Here is a 25,456-nt window from a genome sequence, read left to right as displayed (position 1 = left end):
TGAGCCCCATGGAAAGCAAAACTGAGCCACATGTATGTGTTTACTTGCAAGTAGGCAAACATGCCTCAGTCCACTGCTAAAGGGAACACAGGGCCACCAGAATGGTCCTGACCAATGAACATGGGGCTCAACAAATGCTCCAGAAAGTGCTCCCCCCATCGTAAAAAGGATAAAAGCACAGGCTTGAGTGGCTGGTAAAGTGAAACTTTTTAAAAGTCTTGTGAAGCTAGGTGAGTTCAGATAGAACGTTGTTTTAAAAAGTGGGTCCCAGTGCTAAAAAGTTTTTTTTTTTAATGGAGGTGCATTGGATCACAAAAGCTTGAATTGCAGTCTGAAGTGACACTGCCAATTATGGAAATACAACAACACAGAGCAGTATTTCTCAAATTGTGGGTTGGGACCCACTAGGTGGGTTGCGAGCCAATTTCAGGTGGGTCCCCATTCATTTCAATATTTTATTTTTAATATATTAGACTTGATGCTACCATAGCATGTGACTGCAAATGTAACAGACCTATACTTTTAACAACTATGTATATTGACAGGGCAGGAGGTCTGGTCTAGAGGGTTGAACCTCCATTTGCCTGAAGATAAGATCCGAAGGTCGCCAGTTCGAGGCCACTGGCACCGTGCGACCTTGAAGCAGCTGACAAGCTGAGCCAAGTTATTCCATCTGCTCTGAGCGTGGGAGGATGGAGGCCAGAATGTGCGAGCAGATCAATGAAAGAAACATCTGAATGTCGTGGTTTCTTGAAAGATAGAACCTTTCAAATTGTAAAATCCCTACGGGGATTTAAAAATTGCCTGCCTATGTAAACCGCCTTGAATAAAGTCCGAGGAGAAATCTGAGGACCAAGAAAGGCGGTATAGAAATACCTGTATTATTATTATTATATGCTTTTAACAATGACAGCAAACAGGACTTACTCCTTGGTAAGTGTAGGTAGGATTGCAACCTAGGATTGATAAAAATTTCCCTGCTTGATGATGTCATTTATGGTAATGACATCACTTCCGGCGGGTCCTGACAAGATTCTTTTTCTAAAAAGTGGGTCCCGATGCTAAATGTGTGAGAACCACTGACATAGAGGTCTTTGGTCAGCAGTGACCACAATCCAATCCGTCACAATTTCTGTCCTAATGATACCACTGCAGAAGCAACTAAAACCCAGTTATACCTTTCCCCCCCTCTCCATTGAAAATTGAATTCACAGCGCAATATGGACAAAATAGGTGAAAAAGAGTCAGAGGAAGTGGCAAGATGTTATTTTATACCCCAATAGTATTAAAACTCTTAGCATAAAAAGTATAGTATTGTTAAAAAAAAACAAAAAACAACTGCACAGGTGAGTGAGAGAACCTCAGAGTATTCTCCATCTCTGCCACTGTAGTCTGTGTCCTTTCTCTGCATGATGGGCTAAGTCTGGGTGAAGAGAAGGGCCTCTGTGCAACCTGGAAGATGCTGCAGGAAGCTCAGAAGACTGCGTGGAACCCTCAAAATGCTGCTTAACAGTAGGGAAAGCTATTTTTGGCTTTTGAAGACTTTCCGAGCGTTTTAAAAGTGGTCCCACAGCATTTGTGGATTTGCAGTATCCATGGGGGGGGGGCGTCCAGAACAGAGCCCCTACGGACATGTGGGGACAGCTGTATGCGCTTTATCCTGCAAGTAATGTGTTTTTCTTTGAAACTTTTTAATTGCCTCTACTCCTATTACAGCAGCAAACTAGCAGGGGCTGGTAAAAGCGTCTGCCACTATATGCATCAGCTTTCAGCATTACACCCATAGGCCCCCTTGTTCTAACTGTAACAAGCCGACTAAGGGCACAATCCAAACTGTGCCTTGGGCTGGCACATTTGTGTCTCCTCAAGTGATGGCTGGGCCAGCATAGGGATGTGTGCCAGTCAGCGGAGGCTGGACTTCAAAGCGGAGGCTTGCATCTGCCGAGCTCAACCGATGCAAGTGTCTGGGGAGGGCAGGGAGGAGGCAGAAGGGAGGCATTCCGGGGCAGGGTGGGTGAAGGGAGGTCCCAGGGGCAAGCAGGGAGTGGGAGGTTGGGCTGGGACATGGCAGATGTGCTGGATCCTAGCTCCCATGCCTGAGCAGTGCGCCTCCTGAGGTGGCGCAAGTCCAAGGAGACCTATTGGGGGTGCGGTGGCTTACCTGGGGGTAAGGGGAACAATTTTCTCTTACCTCCAGACTCCAGCCGTGCCACTTTGGGCTCCTAGCTTGCGCTGGATACAGCACAGGCCTCCTGGCCTGTCTGTTCCAGTGCAAGACAGGATTGAGCTGTTAATCTATCAAGTGGTAGCCTACAGGAGCTCAGGAACCCCAGAACTGCAGCCCAGAATGCAGTGCCTTTTTCTAGGGCCCCTGTCTCCAGTTGAGGGAGACTGAGGGAAGGATTAGGAAGCCTGTCATTCATCTTTCTGGCACTGCCCTCATCTCTCACTGTGTTGTAAGATGCTAATTTGTGACCAATAAAAGCTTTTTGCTCTACTCAGTGGCCTTGCCTGCATCACAGTAGTCCTGAATCCTGAGGATGTCACAGGGAGAAAAATGGCACCATTCACTGGTGTATGAATGAATTAATTGGAACAGGAACAAAGTAGCTTGATGCCCTTTGGGAAAAGAATAGCACAAGGAGAAAGACATAGAGTTGCTGGGTTTCAGGACATGTCCTGAAGTTTCAGGGTTTTAGCCTCTTTCTTAAGGTCTTTAGGAAAAAAGGTACATTCTTAAGGTGAGGGATCAGAATCTGGAGTGGTAGTGATTCAGGCTTGGCAAGTGTTTTTGCCATTGCATTCATACCTCTATGTATATCAACCTCTCTGATGTCCTTCTCTGCCCTGTCAGGCACTACCAGCTCCCAGGCTCTGCCCTCTGTGTATCAGGGCCTGATCCAGAGGAAAATCAGTAACCCTATGTAGATACCCAGTGTGTAATTAGTCTGTGGAACTCCTTGTCGCAGGAAGTAGTGATGGCATCTTGCCTAGATGCCTTTAAGAGGGGATTGGACAAATTTCTGGAGGAAAAGTTCATCACAGGTTACAAGTCTTGGTAGATATGTGCAAGCTCCTGGTTTTAAAGGTAGGCTGCCTCTGATTGCCAGATGCAGGGGAGGGCACCAGGGTGCAGGTTGTGTTGCCAATAAAAGCTGTTTGCTCTACTCAGTGGCTTTGTTGTCTTGTGTGCTCCCTGAAGCATTTTATGGGCCACTGTGGGATACAGGAAGCTGGACTAGATGGGCCTTTGGCCTGATCCAGCGAAGCTCTTCTTATGTTCTTATTCCATAAATTTGTTGGAAGGGCTTGCACTGTGGTATAGGCTGAACAATTCCATGATCCATATGCAAAAACCTGGGACCCATAATATAAGTGGGATCAGTTTCCTACAGTGACTGCTGATCTTGTCTTGCAACATCACTGCACCCTCCCCACCTATGTGCTCACTGCTCCTGCTCTTAAAAAAAACCAGTATATCAATATTATATAATAAAAACTGAGCATGCTCAGAGTGTTACTGAGCAAATGTTGTACTTCCTGAAACATGTAATGAAAAAGCAAGGCCTCCCAAGAAGTGTGAACCCTCGCACTCATCCTTTAAAAATTAAGTTCTGCCTTGACTACATTTTTTAGAATTTCACTTTGAGAATACTGTCCAAAATTGTTTTGGCAAATGTTTAAAACATACAACAGGAATGGTTACAGAATTATTTTCTGCTGAATTTCACCATGGGGCTTGGAGATTTGAACTGGAGTTTTTCCTGGGGAGGGACTAAGGGTCCAATCCTATCCAATTTTCCAGTGTCGGTGCAGATGTGCCAATGGGGCATGGACTGCATCTTGTGGTGGGGCAGCAGTCACAGAGGCCCCCTTAAGGTATGAGAACATTTGTTCCCTTACCTTGGGGCTGCACTGTGGCTGCACAATTGCCGGCGCTGGAAAATTGGATAGGATTGGGCCCTAAAATGGCAGAATTAATGGATTTTCCATATTTTTTTTTTCCAGCTTTCAAAAATGCAGCAGAAATAATTGTAAGGAATAAACATGTTTTTCTTCTGCAGAAGCACAAATTTTTTTAATAATAAAAAATGCCTCCTGCAGAAAAAAAACACAAAATGACATTTTTTAATGTTAATTTTTTTAATCTCCTTTCTCCAGAAGAAGAAAAAAATGTCATTTCCTATGTGTCATTTTTTAAATGTTGCCATTCTGCAGTAGCATACTAACAGCCCAATCCTGAGCTGCCCAGGGCACCCAGGCTTGGCGGCACCGAGAAGGGCTGCCGCCGGATCCTGCACACCCTGGGCTACCACAGGAGGTGCCTCGGGAGAAGGGGACTCTCGTCCCCTTCTCCCAGGTAAGGTAAGCAGCCCCACAATGGGGCTACTCACTTTACCGCCGACCAAAAGTTCGGCAGTAAGGTAAAGGCGCTCGTGTAGAGAGTGGAGCCCTCCATGAGCGCCTTGGATCCTGTGGAGCGGAGCTCCATGGACCCGTCTCCCTCCCTCTCCCCAGCATGCCTCCCCTAGCCCTCTCTCCACCCCCACCAGCCTCCTCCATCCCCAGAATGCCTCCTCCCTGCCCCTGCTTACCATGCTGCAGCTTGGGGGTCCAGGAGACCGCCGAGCCGTGGAAGCTGGGTGACCGCCCCGCGCTAGCCCAGCACTGGCCGGTGACAGCGCTCAGCGACAGTGCTCTGTGACAGTGCTCGGTGGCATAGAGCCGTGCCGGCGAGCACAGGATTGGCCTCTAAAGCTCCAGCACAGAATGATGATCAAAGAAATTTTAAAAAAAATAAAATATTTGAGTCGCTTTTCTACATAAGTATCCAAAGTGATGTACAAACAATCAAACAATCAAATAATGCATTCATAAAAGTTAAAATGAAACTTTTCAAAAGATAACCGCAATTAACCAGAACAACAGGCAAGCAGCAGCTATATTCAATAAAATGGCAGGTGGTAAAACCAGTAACCATTAAAACAAATAAACAAAAGTTAAGATCTTAAGATCAAAAGTCTAGATCTGTGGTTCTTACACGTTAAGCACCAGGACCCACTTTGTGGAATTAGAGTCCTAGTCTGCAATCCTACTGACACATACCCAGGAGTAAATCCCAGTGACTGTAATTGTTAAAAGCCTGTTAAAAGTGCAGATCTGTAACATGTCCCCAAATGCAGTCACATTTCACATATAATGGCAGCATCAAGTCTAATATATTAAAAATAAAATATGGAAATGAATGGGGATGCACCTGAAATGGGCTCATGACCCACCTGGTGGGCCCTGATCCACGGTTTGAGAAACACTGCTCTAAAGAACATCTTAAAGGTCAGGCAAATTCACAAGGGAACTTGAAGGGGCAGGCAGATTGTTGGCTCACTGGTTCTTTTTGTCCTTTTCTACTGGAACCAAAGTGAGACCCAAAATGATGGCAATCTATCCCCAGATACAGGGATGACCTGTTTATAGAGCATTTAGGGATTTTAACATCAAACCATCTCAAATGGCCAGCAGGGATCATTTTTTAAAATTGCAGTTTGTAAAGGGACAACAATTTGTTCTTGTATTCTTAAGTACTTACATCCCAGTTTAGATGGGAAGACTGAGGCTCAGAGATCTACAGAACTTGTCACAGTTACCTAGGCCTTCGTTACCTTGCCCATAGATTACTGCAATGTGTTGACCATGAAGAGCCTCTCAAAGTTTCAGCTAGTGCACCAAGCAACCGCTGTGGTGCTCACAGGCATTCGCTTCTACATCTATGTCCCATTGTTATAGCTGCAAGGGGTACCAGTGTGTTTCCAGGCATAATTCAAAGTGCTGGCTATGATCTTCAAAGCCCTTCATGACTTACAACCAAAGTATTTCAAGAAATGTCTCCCCATAAGAGTTTGCCTGTTTTATATGATCTTATAGGAAAATCATCTTGCAAGTACCACTTCTCTCAGAGGTGTGATTGGCAGGAGAGAGCATTCTCTGGAGTGGTTCCTGCCCTATACTATTCTCTGCCTTCTGACACACAATAAGCCCTTCTCTGCTGATTATTAGGTGGACAGTTAAGACGCTAAGGGTACGATCCTAACACACCCTTGGGCTGGCGCAGGTCCCAGGGACACGCGCCAGCCCGCAGAGGCTGAATCCAGCCTCCACACTGACCTGATGAGCTCGGCCAACGCAAGAGTATGAGAAGGGCAGGAGGAGGCAGGGAGGAGGTGGGAGGGAGATGTTCCGGGGCAGGTGGAGGGCGGTCCCGGGGGTGGGTGGACAGGAGCAGGAGTCTAGGGCTGGGAGCCAGCAGATATGCTGGATCCTATCCCCCATTCCCAAATGGTGCAAGTCTGAGGAGTTCCATTGGGGCTGCAGTGGCTTGCCCAATGATAAAGGGAAGAGTTTCCCCTTACCTCTAGCTGAGCCACTTTGGGCCCCTATCTTTCGCTGGATATTTTGTTCCAGCGCAAAATAGGATTGCTCTGTAACATGGTTAAGGCATTTTCAGAAAGCCTTTGTCTACCCGCTTTCATGTTACATGGTTTGGATGTTTTTGATATGCTGCTATTTCTTAGGCGTGTGTTTTATTTTAGTCTTTGCTGCTATGTGATGTTTTTAGAAGTTTGATTTTTATATTTTAATTGATTACAGGCTGTCAGGTCAGCAGGGGAGGATAGCCCTTGCTTTCCCGATAGCAGAATGGCACGGGAGCGTAGGGAGATAGCAAAAGAAGCAGGCAATCCCAGACAGAGCCAAGGAAGCAGACACAGGCTTGTTTGTTGCAGAAGCATGTATTGGTAAAAGGAGCAGGCAGAAGAGTAGTCAGGCATACGGTCCAGAAGTCAGGGATACAGCAGGTCACAGTCACGAGAAGGCAGTCCAAATCAGTACACAAACCAGCAGCACAACACGCAGAAACTTCACCACAACAACCCACATCTGCTGTCTGCTCTTGCCCCCATATATACTGAGGCCAGCCAATCAGAGTAGGGCAACCTCATAGTCACAAGATAGTCTTGTGACCCACTCTGATTGGCTGTCCAGTGGTGCATTGCACCATTCCGCCATTGCCTACATGACTCAGCACTCATCACTCCCCAAGTCACTTGACTCCCACCTGCAACAGGTGCAGTTTTGCATCAGCTGTGCTGCTTTGCTGATTGCTTCACACGAGGCCCAGATATCAGGGCCTCCTGCCACATCCTGGCTAATAACAATCTCAAGCCTGGGATGCCAAAAACCTGACACAGGCATGCCCTGGTATCTGGCTCTGCTCTGGTTGGGTTCGGAGGCCCACAGGGGCCACATGCATTCGCTTGCAGCCTCTGCGGGCTTCAGAATGGCCATTTGGGTAAAAAAAGGCAACATCTGGTTTCCTTGGGAAATGACTTTTTTGCCCATATAAGGAATTCTGAGGCCTGGGGAAGCCCTCCAGGGAAACCAAGGAAACTGGAAGTTGCTTTTTGGGGGGCCCAAACAGACACTCTGAAGCCTGCAGAGCCCATGAGTGGACACGTGCAGCCTCTGCACACCTCAGAAAAGCCTCCAGAGGCAAGGGGAACGGAGCGCCCTCACCTCCAGAGGGGGTGCACAGAGGGGCATGCCCAGGAGGAAGGCATGGATCTGATTCACAGTTAATCAGAACTGTGGATACAGGGTCCTCCTATATATTCTAAGCTGCCCTGAATCTTGGAGGAAGGGCAAAGTAGACATTTCAAAGTAAAATAAGTTGCTTACAAAAATAATTGCCCGTAGGCTTGTATATGCGCAGTCTCATCACTGCCTCTTCAGTAAGAAAAGCAGACCAGCAGCCTGATCCCATGTATTTTCTTTCTTTTGGTAAGAAATTAGGATTGGTCAGACTGGTCAGTTGTAAGTGAATGAAAGAGAAAAAAAATACAATATGACTGAGCAGAGGGGAGGTGGGGGTGAACAATGTTAGGAGAACACAAGAGACAGAAGCTCACGTCCAGAGGAGGGAGATGATGAGATGATGATACAGAGGGGGAGAAACCAGAGGCAGCGAAAGTTCATAGATGAGATGGAACAAAGACAATCCTGGTGATTGTGGCAGAAACAGACTTTGGGAAGGAAAAGACCCTGCACAGACATGGGAGAAAGATGCTGAGTGTGCCTTTTGCTGGACAATGGCTGTCTCTTTCCTCCCTACAATATCCCCTATTATCTTGTTCTGCATTGGCAAGCAAGGGTATAAAACAGAGGGCACCAAGCAAGGAACAGTTGAAAATTGGCAACTTTTCTTCAGGTTGAAGGTTAAGGAAGTTCTTAAATTGCGAGCCATCCAAGTGGAGGGGGAAGACAGGCATGCTGTGATGACATCAGAAAGTAGCGCTCCTGTAGAATCTATGTCTGGATATTTACTATAGTAGCAGGAAGCATTCTGAGGAGAAGCGTCTGGCAGACATTCATCAGGGATATCTGAAGCAAGATACGGGGGCGCTTCACCTGTTGAATTTCTGCCAGGATTTCTGCCTCCCCAGTCAAAGGACAAGTTGAAAAACCAGGAAAAAGTGTGGGTGCATGGAGTCCAATTAGTAAAGCCAGCATAATATACTATAGGAACTAATACTAAGATGATGACCTTCTGGCAATTTCCCATGCTTTTTAGAAAACCTGCAAGCACCTTAATACTTACTCATGCCAAACTCAACATTTTAAAATCTTTTCAAACAGGGGCAGGAGTGAAGGATAAACTGCACAGGCTCCTTTTATGCTAAATTCCAGAAGGAGAATTTTGCTATGGGAACAAGAGGGGCAGCGGGCAAGGAAACAGCTTCTTACACAAAACAGGAGCTGAAGAGAAAGGAAAAGCAGCCCGGACCTCTTGAAAATAGAGACAGGCAGACGGAAAATGGTGCAGCCATGCTTCCATTGAGCCAACCAGTCAGTTGTGCAATGTTGGAAGGAACAGGAAGAATGACCTGCCTAGATGGTAGAAAACAGCCCAGACTCAATCCAACTACTTCCTTTAGGGACTCCATTTTAAAACTACTGAGCTTTAAGGTTAAAGCAGTAGTTTGAGTTGAGTCCCAAAAGAAACTGGTAACCTGGGTATGTCTTTGAAAACTGGTGAGATATTTTTTTTTTCAGAACAGTGCATTATTATTGTCATTACTATGAACAAATTGTGTTCTATTTCTCTGCCCCATACTCTGCTCCTTCCTTCTTTCAATTTAATATGGAGAACGTTTCAGATTAATTTCAGAACTGGCACCACTGCGCTTTCCCACAGCTTTCCGTTCCTTCTGTTCAGTTGTGGATTTCTGCTTTCACCCAGGTTACCAATGCACACAACCTGTTTGTACATTGGCAGCCTGGACAGGGGAAAAAGGTTAGATGCAAGCGAACAGAAGGAAGGAAAGCTGTGGCAAACTGCACAGGCACAGTGGCCTGTGCAAAGCATGGAAATAAACGACAGATCAACAGCGGACTGTGAGCATATCACTCCCCCAAAAAACAAGCTCAGATAATTCAGAAGGCCAAACTCTAGGGAGAAATTCAGATGGGGAGAATTTTGTAAGCGCCCCTAACTCTCATACATCACCATTAAACTTAACAAAAGGGATTGCACAATAAAATGCTTCAGTACATACTCCTCCCTTGGAGTAAGTCCCACTAGACTCCATTAGACTTTCTTCTGAGAAAACATGTCTTGGATCAAACAAATAAGCTTTGTAGGCAGTTTTTACCTCTCCAATTCCCTCCTCTAATTTTCCCAGCTGCTTTTCCTTGTGACATTTCCCTGTGACTCCATGAGACTTACATTAGAATAAACAGGTCCCAAATCAGGATGCAGGTCATTTGTTCAGTCGCTCACTCATAGTCTGTTCAGTCGTCCTGCCCCCCCTTTTTTCCTTCTCCAATCTCCGCCCCTACCACCACCATCACTTTGTTTTCCAGTGCACTTCAGAAGTCTTTCTGCTATATTCCTTTCCTCATAATTTAATAATATTTCTCACAATAATTTCCTCATTCGTGGGCAGGAAATTATCCAAGCATGATGAAGGTCTGTACAAATCAAGACGCTCTCTCTTTAACTGTTAGACTTCCCTGGAAGTCAAGCATTCTGGTTTTTTTTTTGCCCTCTTTGAAGTTTTGTTTCTGAAAGTTTCCAACTTTTGCAAACACTTGGAATTAATCAGTAACCAGAAACTTCCATCTTCCTTGTTGGTGGCCTTGTTCTGGCTACACCTTGGTCAGCACTTGAGTTTCCTGTGATAGGGAGAGGTGCTAATACTTCACAACCAACAATATCCATTGACTTTCACCATTGGTCCACACACCTTAGCCTTATCACATAACACATAACACCAGAACCAGGGGACATCCACTAAAATTGAGTGTTCGGAGGGTTAGGACAGACAAAAGAAAATATTTCTTTACTCAGCATGTGGTCGGTCTGTGGAACTCCTTGCCGCAGGATGTGGTGATGGCATCTGGCCTGGATGCCTTTAAAAGGGGATTGGACAAGTTTCTGGAGGAAAAATCCATTATGGGTAACAAGCCATGATGTGTACGTGCAACCTCCTGATTTTAGAAATGGGCTATGTCAGAATGCCAGATGCAAGGGAGGGCACCAGGATGAGGTCTCTTGTTATCTGGTGTGCTCCCTGGGGCATTTGGTGGGCCGCTGTGAGATACAGGAAGCTGGACTAGATGGGCCTATGGCCTGATCCAGTGGGGCTGTTCTTATGTTCTTATCCCTACTGTGCTAAGATTGTGGACTGGTTTGTCGTGCAGCCATGATAATACAAAATACAAGGCACTCTCAGTAACATTTTGTTGTGGTTGCTAGGCAACAAAAACCCATCTCACTTCTCTTCACCATGGAATAATTGGCCTTACCTTTTTCTGGAGAACACAATGGAAAATGAATATAAACATTCCCTGCAGAGAATTGAAAATGGTGAAGAGATACGCCATGATGACTGTGCTTTCATTAATATACATAAGTCCAAAGGCCCAGGTCAGTCCTAATAGGCAGAGCAGAGCTATTGCACCTATAACCCATGACCTGTTGAGAAAGAGAGAAAGAAGAGAGAAAGACAGAAAGGAAAGTGTCTTTGATTCATAGGGAAAACAGTACAATGCACGCAACAAGCATTTCATGATTATTGTTTGAGGAAAAAGGAAAGCATTACAAAGATATTGGTGAGAAATGCACTTATTGAAATCAGTGTGGTATATTACCAAATGTCTAAACTTGAGGGGGAAAAAAACTACAGTACATAGATGAAAATGTTATGAGCGTGAAAATGCGTCTTTAGCAAAGCAGGTTCGTCACAAATGTTTTGGGCAGTGCAGTGTCAATGCAATGGAACATGTAGATGCTGCATGGCCAACGAAATCCCAAAACATTTTGAATTGGCCTCCATTCCTTCCATGCCTATTGGCTTCAGGCACACTCTTCCAAGGGTTTCTCCTGCACCAGCTGCACTGAAAGAAACATGAGCAGCTAAAGAGCAATGCCGTGCTTTTGCCTCATCCCCATTCCTTTCAGAGAGGACCATGCAAGAGAACCACCTGGCAGACTGTGGTGTCAAGTTACTTCTCAGGATTGCAAGTGCTCTCTGCAGTTGGCTTGGCTCCCCAATGGTTTATAAATTATATTTTCAATTCAAAAGCATCACAAATTAAAACAGTTTAAACAAAACACAAACACAGCTTGAGGGACCAGCTTTCCTTGGAAGATCTGTTAGATTGCGCTGGGGGTAGAACTTCCAAACATTTCACTTTTTATCTTTGGGGTTCAGGAGGGAGTTTAGGTCATGCTGTGAACTCCTGCTCAGCTCTAGTACAGAAAAACGCATGAAGAATATGCAAAGTCCCAAAAGAACGGGGGGAAAATATGGCATTTGCCTCTATAAAAAGGGAAGGGGTGAGATCCAAGGAGTGACATACCCAGTCAGCCTGAATATACCTATACATTAGGTAGCTACCTAATTGGGTACCTACACACGAGCACATTCGGACCAAACTAGGTATTATACACAGATTAATATCATCCCAGTGACCCTTCTGACACCAGGAAAACCACTTCTGGATGGACAGCTAGATGTGGCTGAGGAAAAGTTTGAATTGGGGAGCACGGGGAAAGAGTTAAGCACACAAATACACTTTTGTTCTATCCTGTTTGCTCCTCCAGAAATGGCTATTTTTCCCCAAAAAGGGGCACTGGAGTGATATTACTTGGATTTGTGTATAACTTCTCGTTTGGCCCAGATAAAAGTAACAGGGAGCCCAATCCTATCCAACTTTCCAGCACCACAGCAGCCATGCCAATGGGGTGCGTGCTGCGTTTTGTGATGGGGAGGGTAGTTATGGAGGTCTCTTCAAAGTAAAGGAGTGATTATTCCCTTACTTTGAATCTGCGTTGCAGCTGCATTGGTGCTGGAATGCTGGATTGGATTGGGCCCTTTTAAAGTCAGTTATCTACGCAGTTAGTTTGGAGATTCTGCTGTGCAAGTGGGGCCCCCTTATTCAGCCACGTTCCATTTTATGAATGGGGGAATACCCATTTTCACCCATTGCAGGGAATTCCTGTAAGTATACAAAAAAATTCCTGTAATAGGAGCAGAGGCAGGATTTTGGGTTGCATCTAAAAAAGAGATTAGGATGATCTTGATAGCAGCCAAGAACATATATATCAATTTAGTCATTGAGAGCCCGATCCTATGCATGTCTACTCAGAAGTAAGTCCCAATAGAGTCAATGGGGCTTATTCCCAGGAAAGTGTATATAGGATTGGGCTCTTAGTGGTGCTGACAGGGGGGGTTCATTGAAACTTAATACACTACAACGCAACACTTTTTATCCAACCCCATATGATATTTTCCTAAAGACTTAAAATAAGAAGAGTTTATCATAAATGAAATATCTAAATATGTTTTAAAGAGGCACTCAGTAAGTAACAGTTAATGAATCAGATAAGAAAGTGGCTGTGTATGCAACAGTCCAAAGGCCTAGTTCTGCTCATCATATTCACTGAAGTTGGAAAAGGCACCCCCCCCCCCCCAAAAAAAAACACACCTAGAATTCTGCAGGAAATGCAAAGGTGTTTTAAGTCTTGGATAACTTGTAGGAAAAAGGAGATAGGTAAAGTCAGGTACAAGAACCAGCAGCTACAAACTGGTTATAAACAAATATGGATGAAAGTCAGAAAAGTTTTTTTGGGCACCTTTTTATTCATCAATGTTTAAATGCCTAAAAAGAAAATACAAGTTCATCTCTGCCTAGAGGCATATGATCTAAATATAAGAGATGGAATTTATCAGAAGTGGCATACTGGAAAGGGTTTCCTAGAATACCTGTGAGAATAAAGAATTTTAGTGGTTTCAAGAAGGAGTTCAAAAAACTGTATGAAGGCTATTTTTAATTCCTGTTTCTATTATTATTGTTCAGGTACATCAGCAGTTTTCACAGGTGCTACAAAAGAAACTCCCTTACAAACATTCATGAGAGTTGACTACCACAACTAGTGATGGTATACACATTTAGTAGCCTTATAGAAAGACTAAAGCCTTGTTCATTAGTGTCATTCTCCATACAGCCTTATGTATATGTATATTGGGATTGTGTCCAATGGCCACACTTCATCTTATGCAAAGGGGCCTACATGCATGCAAGTCAAGGTATATATATCTTTACACATAATGGACTGTGTACACTGAATAGGGAAAGGCTGGTGTGCAGGTGGTTCTCTTCAGTAAGTATGTCAAAAAGAGTAGATGGGATTAAGCGTTATGACTTTTAACACTGATAGTATGATTAATCAGGACTGAGACTATACAGCTCTCAAGCTTGTATGTGACACAAAAGTGGGAAGGAAAGCAAACATCCCAGGCTGGCTGAATGTTTAGTGATCTTAATATATCCGAAAACTGAAATTAAATGTAAAAAGATAAAAGAACATGTTACATAACACATAAAAAAGGAATATACAAATATAAGATTGGGGAAGTGGAATTACTGACTAAGCAGGTGTGCCCCATTATCCGTGGGAGTTCTGTTTTGGACCCCCCCCCCCCCCGACAGTCAAAATTGCGGATACAGGTGAACGCCCATCCTCACAGTCTGGATCCTTCCAAAGCAAGGGGAGCCCAGTTCCCCTCACCTCCAGAGGGGTTTCTGAGCTTGGCAGAGGCCACAAACACCCATCTGCAGCCTCTGAGAGGCTCAGACAGAGCTTGGAGGTTGAAAAAACGCAACTTCCAGTTTCACTGAGAAACTGGAAGTGATGTTTTTAATGCCTTATAACGCATTAGGAGGCCTGGGGAAACAACAAGGCAAACAAGTCTTTGCTTTGTTTATTATTTCTCTCACCTTCAGTGCTGGTTATTACAGTATCTTGACCATCTGTAACCAAGAGATTTATAGGGAGGCGTATCAGCAGATTCAGTTGTCCATGGATTGGGTCCCTGGGGCCCACATGCGTGCACTCCCCATGTATGCCCCTCTGGCCCTCCCACCCTTGCCTCTGGAGGGTCCTCTGAGTTCAGCAGAGGCAGCGGACATCTGTCCACGGTCTCTGCTGGGCTCAGACTGAATCCACAGATAACTGAATCTGCGGATTTGGAGGCCTCCCTGTAAATCTCTTGGTTACAGATTGTCAAGATACCATAATAACCAGCACAGAGTGAGATAAAAATAAACAAAGCAAAGACTTGTTTGCCTCCTACGCACTTTCCTCACCTATGGACGGCTCCTTCCTCACTTCTTCCTGATGCCACCAAGTGGAGATGTATCATTTTATAAAGCTGCCTCTACTAACCATCTTTTGTTTTTGTTTTTTAGTTTGAGATCATTCTTTGGGCTTAGTATCAAGGCACTGATACAATTCACTACGAGGCATAGAACTGGGTACTAGCCATGAAGTGGGAACTTTACAAGGGGAGAAAGGTATTTGAATGCTGTTAGAAATATAGCAAGAATAAACTTTTATTGAACACTTTATACTAGGTTCCAATTTAAGAGATAAGACAGTTTGAGGAAAAAAAAACCCAAACAAAATACAATCCATCCAAGAGAGCAAAAGGGGTCATCAAAAGGGGGGAAAGTAAGGGTCTACCTTTCTAACCAGCCCTCCCCTTCTTCAATACCAACTCATCAGTGAGCTAACAGCCGTTCTTTTTACAATGATTGATAACTCTTCACACAAGTCAATTGTTAGCAGATGCTATTAAGATAAGAACTATAACATCACTTTGGAGTTGGACCCTAACCTGTTTTATTGATCTCTTTTATTAGTTACAGTATTAGTTTGGTCTTGGCTTGTCATTTTTGTGAATTGTTTGCTATGGCCTATGATGCAAATAAAGTGATGAAACATATATTTTTTTTTCCCTCAAAAGCAAATTAGACATGCTCACAAAACATTTTTCTTCAAGATGAACCACTAGCAAACATTTTGTGGCACATTTTATTACCACGATGTGCCAACAATGACTCAATACATTTTGAGTTAATGCAGCAGCCACAGCTACTTCAGGGTATAGTCAGATTGCATCATCGCTAGCTTTTCATTTCATTTCACCCCACTACCTCTATCCTGAGATGAATCACAAAGTGCTTTTCATTTCACGCTTCCTCAAATTTTAGAAGGATTGGGGTAGACTAAAGAGCGGTAGGGGCTGCTGCAATGACAATTTTATTTTTTAATGCCCAGTGTGTATATGGTTTTTCAACACATAGGGTTTTGGATAAAATCTTTTTATTATGTTGTATATACATTACGTTACTGTATGAACTCCAATACATGCACGAATCTTACTCCAATGCATGGTTCTGCATTCACTTCAAAGTCAGGTGGACTGCATTGTAGGCAAGAAGATATGCAAATGAAACGGAACCTTCTGCTGGAGCAACTTGGAAAGTTCTTGAACAGACACTTTTGAGCATCTCTGTGCACTTATACACAAGTGCTTGGGACTATTCACACAAGCACTAGGTATTTTCTTTTAACAGTCTTTGGACAACAAAGGCCTGCAGCATGGAAGTAGAGAGGCCATTCGCAGTGAAAGTCAATGAAAAATGCCAAGTGTTTTATGGATCTATGGATCATGGGCAAAATCTTGTTCTATAAACATAAAAGCTCCATAGATTTTTGGAAGCTCCAGTCATTCCATGGAATTTTCTTGCATCCAGGCTTTCCTATGTTTTCCAATGGCAGAGGCAGCTCTACATAAACAATGGGGCATGAACATGAAATTTGCTCTACTTTTGAAGTGTAGAGTTGCCAACCTCCCAGGACTGGCCAGGAGTCTCCAGGAATCAGCAGTAACCACCAGGTGACTACTTAAAGCTACTTAAAGCAAACCTGAAGATTTTAACATGGCCTGCAGGAATTACCCATTTTACATCATGTTGGAATTTTTTTTCTTCAAAAAGTAGCTACAAGTCAGATTTGGCAACCTTTCTGAAGTGTTTCACGGTTTCCAGGCATGTAAGAATTGGAGAAGTCTTCAAGAATCAATATAAAACAACATTTTAACTTCATTGCAAATCAGGTATGGTTGCTTTTTCATACTTTAGATATGCCACACATTTTTTTTTTTAAAAGTAGAAATTCATGCTTGGGTTTGAATCATAGAACGGCAGAGACGCACACACCTGTTAGTTTGTCACTGAGAAAAAGATCTGTTCAAGCAAAAATGGTAAAGTCTGGAGTATTTTTGCTGCCAAAAAGAGGTTTGCAGTAAAGTGAAGGCAAAATGGATTGTACCTCCCAATCTTGTAAAAAAAAAACAAAAAACAACTGAATGACAGATGAGAATGAGACAAAATAAATCAACACAAAGGACTCTTCACCAGAAGAACAAACTGAAAGTCCACAGAGGCATTTGCATTAGATATGCTACTGATTCAATATTTTTCTTGCAGGATAAATAGTGTATTATCATCCAAAACTCCTAATTAGTGCTTTGTTGTTTCCAATAACTTTCAGCAATGTTGTACAGACGTGTTATTCGAAGTCTTTATTTTAAAGACAGAAGTAGATATTTAAATATGGATAAGCAATCCATTATGTTTGAAACCAACAGTTCAAGTAGAATTTTCCAGGTATTGCTTTGGAAATGTTGATTTGCGCCTCCTTTAATATTGGTTGAAATAAAGAGCATTAATATTCCTGCTTTCCTTTTAAGATATACCTCTCAAATAATCACTCCACACTTGCATGCAGTGTGCAGATACACACATCATACACGCTAGGGAGCTATGTGGGGGGTAACCCCAAGTCTGTACTGTAGGCGATCACGAGAATATTTGGGTGATGGCCAATTAAGAAACGAGAACTTTAGGCCTTACGGTTTTCCTGCACAGTTTGCTCTTCTGCCTCAAATGTGAATGACAGAAGCTGTAATGATTTTTAAATACTGATCTGACAGCCAGTTAATGGGGCTACACTGATAAATGGAATTTATCAGCCATTCAGGTCATTCTTACTTGATGAAGGGTCTGTTATCCTCATAGCTGAAGAATGCAGAGACATAAAGACAAGAATGTCAACATTAGAATGGGAAAAAGGTACTATGTAGGTAAGCAATCAAACAAGCTTATCCCCAGTTTGAGTCACAGAAAGCCACCTACATTGTGGCCTAGTTCTCATTAAACCTGGGTCTGGGCTCTACCATATGAGTCTGCATGTAGGAGCTGTCATGACTGAATGCTCCCCCCCTCAAAAAAAAAATTCCTAAAAAACAAACCTACCATGTGAGGAGGAAGGGTTCTAGCCTAGTTTTTTCTTTATGCTAGTTTTTTGTGTGTGGAAATCTTTTTTTAATGAGAAAGCATTCCATCTTGTGAGCTTCCACCTGCGATCTGAGATAGTAGAGTCCAGACATAGGTTTCCCGCCTCCAAAAGGACATTTGCAGATCCCATTAGACACCTGCGAGGCTGGCTTTCCTGGAGACAGCAGCAACGTCAGTCTTCCTCACAAGAGAAGCCAAGCCACTGCAGCTGCCCGTCTTTTGCTCCTGTTCAGCTTACAACATGTCAATACTGAGAAATCTGCTGTGTTTTGAAGCACATTAACACTGGAACTTTTAATAGAGCCGTCTCAGGAAGCCATGACATATGATGAAAAGCTTCTTTGTACTTTAGGCATTTGTTACACAATATAGAAGGATGCATTTTACATGCCGCTCTTTTATTATCAGCTTTTACAATAACAATTCCCAAATTCTCTTCTTGCATGAGTCAAAGCACTCCATTATCCTCTTTTATAGATTAGAATCTTCTCAAAACCTCTCTTGCTCATTGATGACAGCTGACCTATTTACTGCCATTCAAAACAAAAACAAACTAACAAACCAGACGTATATTTGATTGCCTACCAAGCAGGATAACCCAATATGCAGATGAAAAACAATCTACACTGTTTTAATAAAAATGCTTTTCTGTGGCCTTTAGTTAAAGCCATCGTTTTTTTCTTGAAAATGAAGTCTCTGTTGGGAGTGACTAAGCCGTGATTCTCATGCAGATTTTTCCAATACAGAAATCAAGAGCCATTTCAGAGAAGGAGCCGTAAACTATAATGTGAGAATGGGCATGCAATTATCTCGTTCACATTCAAAAACACAACAGGAGAATTCTACCTGTGCTCTCAAAGTGCCAGAATACAAGTTCATTAATGTCAGTGGCCTGACATAGTCACAAACCTTGTTTTCTCCCTGCATCCCCCTCTGAGTACTATATATTTGCCTCCCTATCTGCAGACTCAGTTTCCACTGTTTCAGTTATCCCCAGCTTACAAATTCCCCCATTGTGCTCATGACTCATTTATTTTGTGTTGCTAGCACTCCTGTTGCAGTCTTCAGTGCTATCTAGACTGTCTGTCCTGCCATGCCTCTAATCTACTGGAGGAATAGTGTTCGTAGCCCTCCAAACCGCTTCCTCTGTTAGTGCTTGCCCTTCGCTGTGGGCAAGCGCTAACAAGCAGGAGTGAAGAGGAAGCTTTGGAGGGCTTGTGTGGAGCAACAGTATGTACCGTATAGGATTCCCTGCTATCCGCAGTAGCAGCAGGAATATATCCCCCACAGATACGGCGGGATGACTGTACTACCAAACCCACAAACTCTTCAACAGCTGTCTTGGGCCAGGTTACACACTACATTCATCATGTGAAAAGTAGCTGGGTTTTGACAAGAAATTTGAATGGCACCCTCCAGTCACCTGACACTCATGGAAAGCTTTAAGTTGTTTAATTTGGTGCTATGCTAAAGAAAAGCAAGCACTGCTATTTGATGAGCATTTTATTTCTTGTTCTTTCATACGGTTAATTTCCCCGAGCAGATGAGAAGCAGGAGGAGGGAGGGGGGCGATCTGCTTCATCATACTGTGCCTCCCTTGATGACCTGGCTGCTCCCCTGGGCAGACAAAGAGGAGGAGGCAACAGCAGCAGCAGTGGGGCGTATGCCGGAGGGGTGTTTGATACTAGTAGGATGGCTTTGTGAATCTGCCCCAATCCAAGTGGCAGATCTGTTGAGACTGCTTCTGGTAGCAGCTGATGTTTGCTTGTGTGCTCTCTTTTGCTCTGGCACAGAATATGCTGCAGTCACAATGAAGAATTGTTGCCACCATTGCTCAGGCACAAATGCACCCAAAGGGAAGGGACAAACAGCTGCCAGTGCCAACAAGGTGGAGGCAGGTCCACTGAAGAGTGGAGGGAATTCCACCACAGGCATCTTGCCCAGGAACCCCCTAGAACTTGGAACTGGCACTCAAGGTCCTTAGAAATCCTTACAAAACATTCTCTCACCAGAGCAAGGCTGACAGCTTTCAGGGCTTCTGTGATAACTGCACTGAGGAATAATCCCAATACAAATTTTACAGAAAGATACGGTTTGTGAGATTGTAGCTGGTGCTCGTTAATTCTTCTACGTGTTTTTTTTTCCTGCTAATGAAGGCTGAGGAACAAGAGTGTTTGATTGACACCTCAGGCAAGCAAAATGCTTTTGTCGGCAATCTAAGAATGGTTGAATGCTCTCTGCTCACAAACGGAGCAGTAGGTACAAAGACATCTTTGAACAGCTGCAGTAGGGTTATAAGGTGCCTGTATGTGTTGCTGGTGGCCTTACTGGACTGCAAGGGAAGGCAACAGGATGGGGGATGGATTCCAAAAAGGCAGATGTAAATATGAAAATCCTGGGCTAAATTAATAGCATTAGCCAAAGGTTAAACTAGCACCACTATGGGCTGCGGAGCTGAACTCAGGGAATCACCTTGACTTGAGTGTTTGCCCCTGTACCTATAATGCAGGGTTGCCAACCCTCCAGGACTGACGTGAAGTCTTTAACAACCCATCTTCTGGTGACTGCTAAAAACAATCCTGGAGATTTTAACAGGGCCTCCTTAAGACACATGTCAATGTAATTATGAGCCTAATCCTATCCTCTATTATAAGGATATATATTGTTGGACATATAGTTCTATTGGATAGAACTATATATTGTTGAGACAGATCTAGCATGGACTTGAATATTCGACAAATGACCCAAGTAGGACTGCCTGGTGGAATACAGTACTAAATTCATATGATTCCTTAATGGCTTCATAGAACATAGGCATCAACATTAATGGCTTCATAGAAAGACCTTAAGTATTTAATAATAGCTTTTAGAACATGCAAATCATTTATCAGGATTTCAGTGTTTATTATTTTTTTAATGGCATGCAGTATCTAAAAGCAGAAAAAATTAGTGTTTACCACTGCAATTGTACATGAAGAGAGCCTTCATAAAACAAGAATTAAAGAAGCCAGATAAAATAATAAAAATGACAATAAAGTGCTAGCAAACACATTTTGTGAAACATGAAGTAGCATAAAACACAAGTGACAAAACACAAGATATCCATGGGACAAAACTGCACTTGCATATATAAACAGTTCCTTGACCACAGTTTTGTCACAATGGAAGGTGGGAAAATATACAGGTAGATAAAGAATTCCTTAAAGAGAATTTTTAAAAAATCAGCAGGTGGCCAAGCAACAGTACAGTGCTGGTTATGTATGGGAATTCCCCTTGACTCTTTCTCTTTGGCAAGTAGGTTGTCCTTACTATACAAGCTTCCCCCAAAATGACCACAATGCACTGGAGTTGCAGGGGGAAACACATGGTGCCAATTCCATTGTCCTGGATCATATGAAACATGGCGCACAGCAGAGTGAATGGAGTCACATTTCTTGGTTTCAGGATCAGGGGTTTCAATGGGCATGTTATCATGATGGTAATATAGATTGTAACGAATCAATTAATTTTGAATTTTATACTTCATGTCCAGGTGTCATACAGAACCACTGAATTCAGAGCTAGATACTAAAAAAAAAAAAAGAAGACACCAAATGAAAAAGTTAAGCTAGCAAACATTTACATCCCTCATTAAGAATCACTTATATTTCAGCAATATATTGCTATTAGGGATGTCGCCAAATTTTATATTTCCTACTGAACTTATATTTCCTAACTTGGAAATATGAAGTATGGTGGCTTGTAATGATTCCAGCAAAGATAGACCAGCATTATTTTCTTAGACCAAAATCAGAGCAAGAGAAGGACTTAAATTCTCCCTGTCCCATTCCCTGCCTTTCCCATTCCCACCCACCTGCCTTCAAACATAGTGACAGCTGCGCTACAGGTGTCTTCAAAGGCTTCTTCATCTTCTTCTTCTGGGCTCTTCTCAGAGTCACTTTTGTGGCTATTAAGAATATATAGAGTGAATCATCCAACCTAAATGAGCAGATGGTGGAACAGCTGATGACACTGTATGCTTGTCACCACAGAAAAGTTTGGTATGAAAGCTCTCTGAATCTGCACACTGGAAGATAAAGCACTGGATAGAAAGAAAAAGTTTGTTTCTGCTAGTTTTGGATGACAACTTCTTAAGTTTCAATATCCTTGGCTGATTCCCCATGATGACCTTCTAGCGCTGCCTTAGCACTGCTCGCTCACTTCTCGTTCAAAGTGGATTTACAATTCAAGTTCCATATATTGCTTAACATTGTGGTATATTTGCATTGTCACTCCACTATTTCTTTCCCTATGGCAAGGGTAAAACCCTTGGGTAAAACCAGGAGTAAAACTCATTCGGGCATTCACTTCAACCTAACCTTGCCCCTAATCCTGGCACTGAGCAGCAGGGACTCCCAAACTTCAGGAAAGGTACAACTGCCTTGAATGATTGGCACAAGATGAAGAGAGAAAACTGTGAGGAACAACTGATGTGTGCATCAGTTGCATACAGCAGGAAGACAGGAGACACAAGGAAGACACTCAGAAAGCAGCAGCAGTGGACAAGCGCATATACAGTACAGACATGCCCCTGTATCCGTGGCAGATCTGTTCCATGGACCTACCACGGATATGGAAACCATGGATAAAGGAGATGCCATAAAAAACAGAAGCCCCTGCTTCCTGTTTAGCGTAAGAGCTAGTTTCATCAAGCATTCAGGCTGCCTGTTTTGTAGAGCTAAAAGCTTAAATGCGAGTAAAACAATAGAATTTTGCCCCAGTAAGCTTTTTAACAATGTTAATGGGCCGGGGGGGGGGGAGGTGCAATCTGCAGATAACTGAATTGGTAGATACAGGCCACACCTGCATCATTGGGCAGAAGGAGAGGTATCACTGCTGCAGCACATGGAGTTTTTGTGGTGGTATCAGCTATAGCAGCAGTTGCCAACCTTCTCCCTCTCACCCAGCTCTGGGTCTACTTTTCCACTACTGCACATCACACCAAGTTCTGGAGGAGAGGCTTGGGGGAAGGAACATTACAGTCACAGGACACAAGAATGACAAAGGCTGGTAAAAAAGTCAGGTCTTCATGAACAGTGGCAGGGCATCATTAGGTCAGTAATGGGTTCTTGGACCATGCAATTATGGCCATAGCACTTCCCTTGCCCACACATTTAATCTCCTGCTGTATTTTTACAAAATAGAAAATAAGTCATCACAAATCAGCTCTTAGAACACACGGAAAAGAAATGGGAAAATCAGGGCAAGACAACTGCAAATATTTAAACACACTAGGAACAAAAGAGAACAAATCTGTGGAGGATAGAATATGAACAAGGGGCACAAGAAAGAGGAAGCTACTCATTTTTATACAGGCTTCCTTGAAAAGGAATTGTAATATATATCTGATCCTATGACGAGTTACGTATGCTTAAACCAATTGCTTTCTATTAGCTTTAAAGCATGGGTAATTCTGAGCTAAATTTTGACTGGGCAAGTGAGTTCAAACTACTACAAGGTAAGCTTTAGAAAAGGAAGCTACATATTATAGAAAAATGCCCTCCAGAACTTAGAATTTTTTATCAATGTGAGTTGTCTATCAGGGTCTTGAAACTCCTTTCCCAAAGGTTTCTGAGAAAAGCTTAAGGAATCTTCAGAGTAAGATTAGTCAGTTTTAGCAGAGGATGACTCAGAATACCCCCAAGATCCCTTGCAACTCCATTACTCATGACTCTGTGGACTTCAAGGTGAGGTCAATGATTCAAGAAAGAAAGAAGTCGAGCAGAGTTTCATAAATGTTTTCTTCTCATGGAGTCTTCATGTCACCTTTTTCTAGGTAAAAGCCTCCAATTTTGAAAATGCACAGCAAAAATTATGCAGTATGAATGGGGAAAACAGATAAGTAAAAAACCTGCAGAAATGATGATGATCGGGCCCCAGCCCCAAAACAAATCTAGCCATAGAATATAACAATCTAGTAACAGTAGTAATATACAAGTTAGCAAAACAATAGAGGAACGAGAGAGAAGTAGGGGTCAGAAGAAATTGGAGAAGAAAATGATTTATGTGTACCTAGGCTTAAGCACAGATGCATATGAGGGTTAGGAGGTTGGGCCAAAGCCTTTATGAAGAATATGGATGTTGAGGAGGGACCTAAAGGAAGTAAAAGATGTTTTGGGAGCAATTTCAGGGAAAATAGGCAGCACAGTTATTTGAGGGAGAAAAAGATCTTCAGAGAGTTGACTTCAGAGAGCTGAGGGTTCCTCCAGAGAGCAATACAATCATGGGAGTCTTCTATAGATCACGAGGCCAAGCAGAAGTTATGGATGATGCTTTCCTAAAACAAATACCTGAGTTTTTTGTGAGGCAATCTTGTAGTAATATGGGGTGTCAACTGTCCAGAGATCTGCTGGAAGTCCCACTCAGCTAGGAATGGGAGGACCAATATATTCTTGACTTGCCTTGCAGACAACATCATCATTCAGAAGGTGGATGAAGGAACAAAGAAGTCTGTTATCCTGGGCTTGATCCTTACCAACTGGGAAGAACTGGTATTAGGAAGTGAAGGTGGCAGGGATTTGGGGTGAAAGTGACCATATCGTCTTGAAATTGTTCTCATTGAAAGAAAGGAAAGCTAAGAGTTGCTGGCAACCTTCAGTCTCGAAAGACTATGGTATCGCGCTCTGAAAGGTGGTTCTGGAACAGCGTCTAGTGTGGCTGAAAAGGCCAATTCGGGAGTGACAATCCCTTCCACACTGGGAGCAAGTGCAGTCTGTCCCTGGTCTGTCTCCCTGGCTATGGGCCTTCCTTCTTTGCCTCTTAGCCTCAGACTGCTGGCCAAGTATCTCTTCAAACTGGGAAAGGCCATGCTGCACAGCCTGCCTCCAAGCGGGCCGCTCAGAGGCCAGGGTTTCCACTTGTTGAGGTCCACTCCTGAGGCCTTCAGATCCCTCTTGCATCCTTGTATCGCAGCTGTCTACCTGTAGGGCGCTTTCCTTGCACGAGTTCTCCATAGAGGAGATCCTTTGGGATCCGGCCATCATCCATTCTCACGACATGACCGAGCCAACGCAGGCGTCTCTGTTTCAGTAGTGCATACATGCTAGGGATTCCAGCACGTTCCAGGACTGTGTGGTTTGGAACTTTGTCCTGCCAGGTGATGCCGAGAATGCGTCGGAGGCAGCGCATGTGGAAAGCGTTTAAATATATACTCTGGATTTCAGGAAAGTCAATTTTAATGGGCTCAGAAAAAAAATAATATTCCTTGGCTAAAACTGTTAAAAGAGGAAAATGGTCTTGACAGGTTCCACCAAACTTAGTCTTATCTAGACTTTGGTCTATTAATTGTTAGTATTTTATGTTGTTAAGTGCCTATGTTAGGATGCTGTGATGGGTCTTATGTATGTTCAGTTGTATACTATAAATGTATTGTTATTTTTATGCTGGTCGGTGACCGTAATAAAACTGAACTGAACCGAACTGACAGGTTCCACCAGTGAACCCATACCAAGAATAGGAGCCAAATGTAAAGTACTGCATGTAAAAACAAAGAATCAAAGACCCAAATTCAGGATGAGAGAAACCTGGCTTGGCAGCAGCATGTGTAAAAAAGATAGAGGTGTCTGAGTGGACCATAAGTTAGCCTGCAATGGTACACTGCTGCAAAAAAGGAAAGGCATTACTGGGCTGCATCACTAGCTGCACAGAGACCAGA

The 25,456-nt window shown here is 43.3% G+C and overlaps 1 protein-coding gene across 4 annotated transcripts in view; it reads right to left on the bottom strand.

Moving 5' to 3' along the window:
* ADGRL3 (adhesion G protein-coupled receptor L3) overlaps nucleotides 1–25,456 on the bottom strand; it is a 675,925-nt gene that overhangs the window by 73,253 nt on the left and 577,216 nt on the right. The window contains exon 20 of one of the 4 annotated variants that reach the window (XM_066612509.1): nucleotides 10,861–11,029. The exons of the other annotated variants lie outside the window; for them this stretch is intronic. Within the exon in view, the coding sequence (XP_066468606.1) occupies nucleotides 10,861–11,029 (169 nt within the window). The remainder of the gene's footprint in view (nucleotides 1–10,860; nucleotides 11,030–25,456) is intronic. 4 annotated transcript variants of the gene reach the window in all.

The sequence above is a fragment of the Tiliqua scincoides genome, chromosome 2 (assembly GCF_035046505.1).
Source record: "Tiliqua scincoides isolate rTilSci1 chromosome 2, rTilSci1.hap2, whole genome shotgun sequence".
NCBI lineage: Eukaryota > Metazoa > Chordata > Lepidosauria > Squamata > Scincidae > Tiliqua > Tiliqua scincoides.
This window is presented reverse-complemented; position numbering and strand designations above follow the sequence as displayed.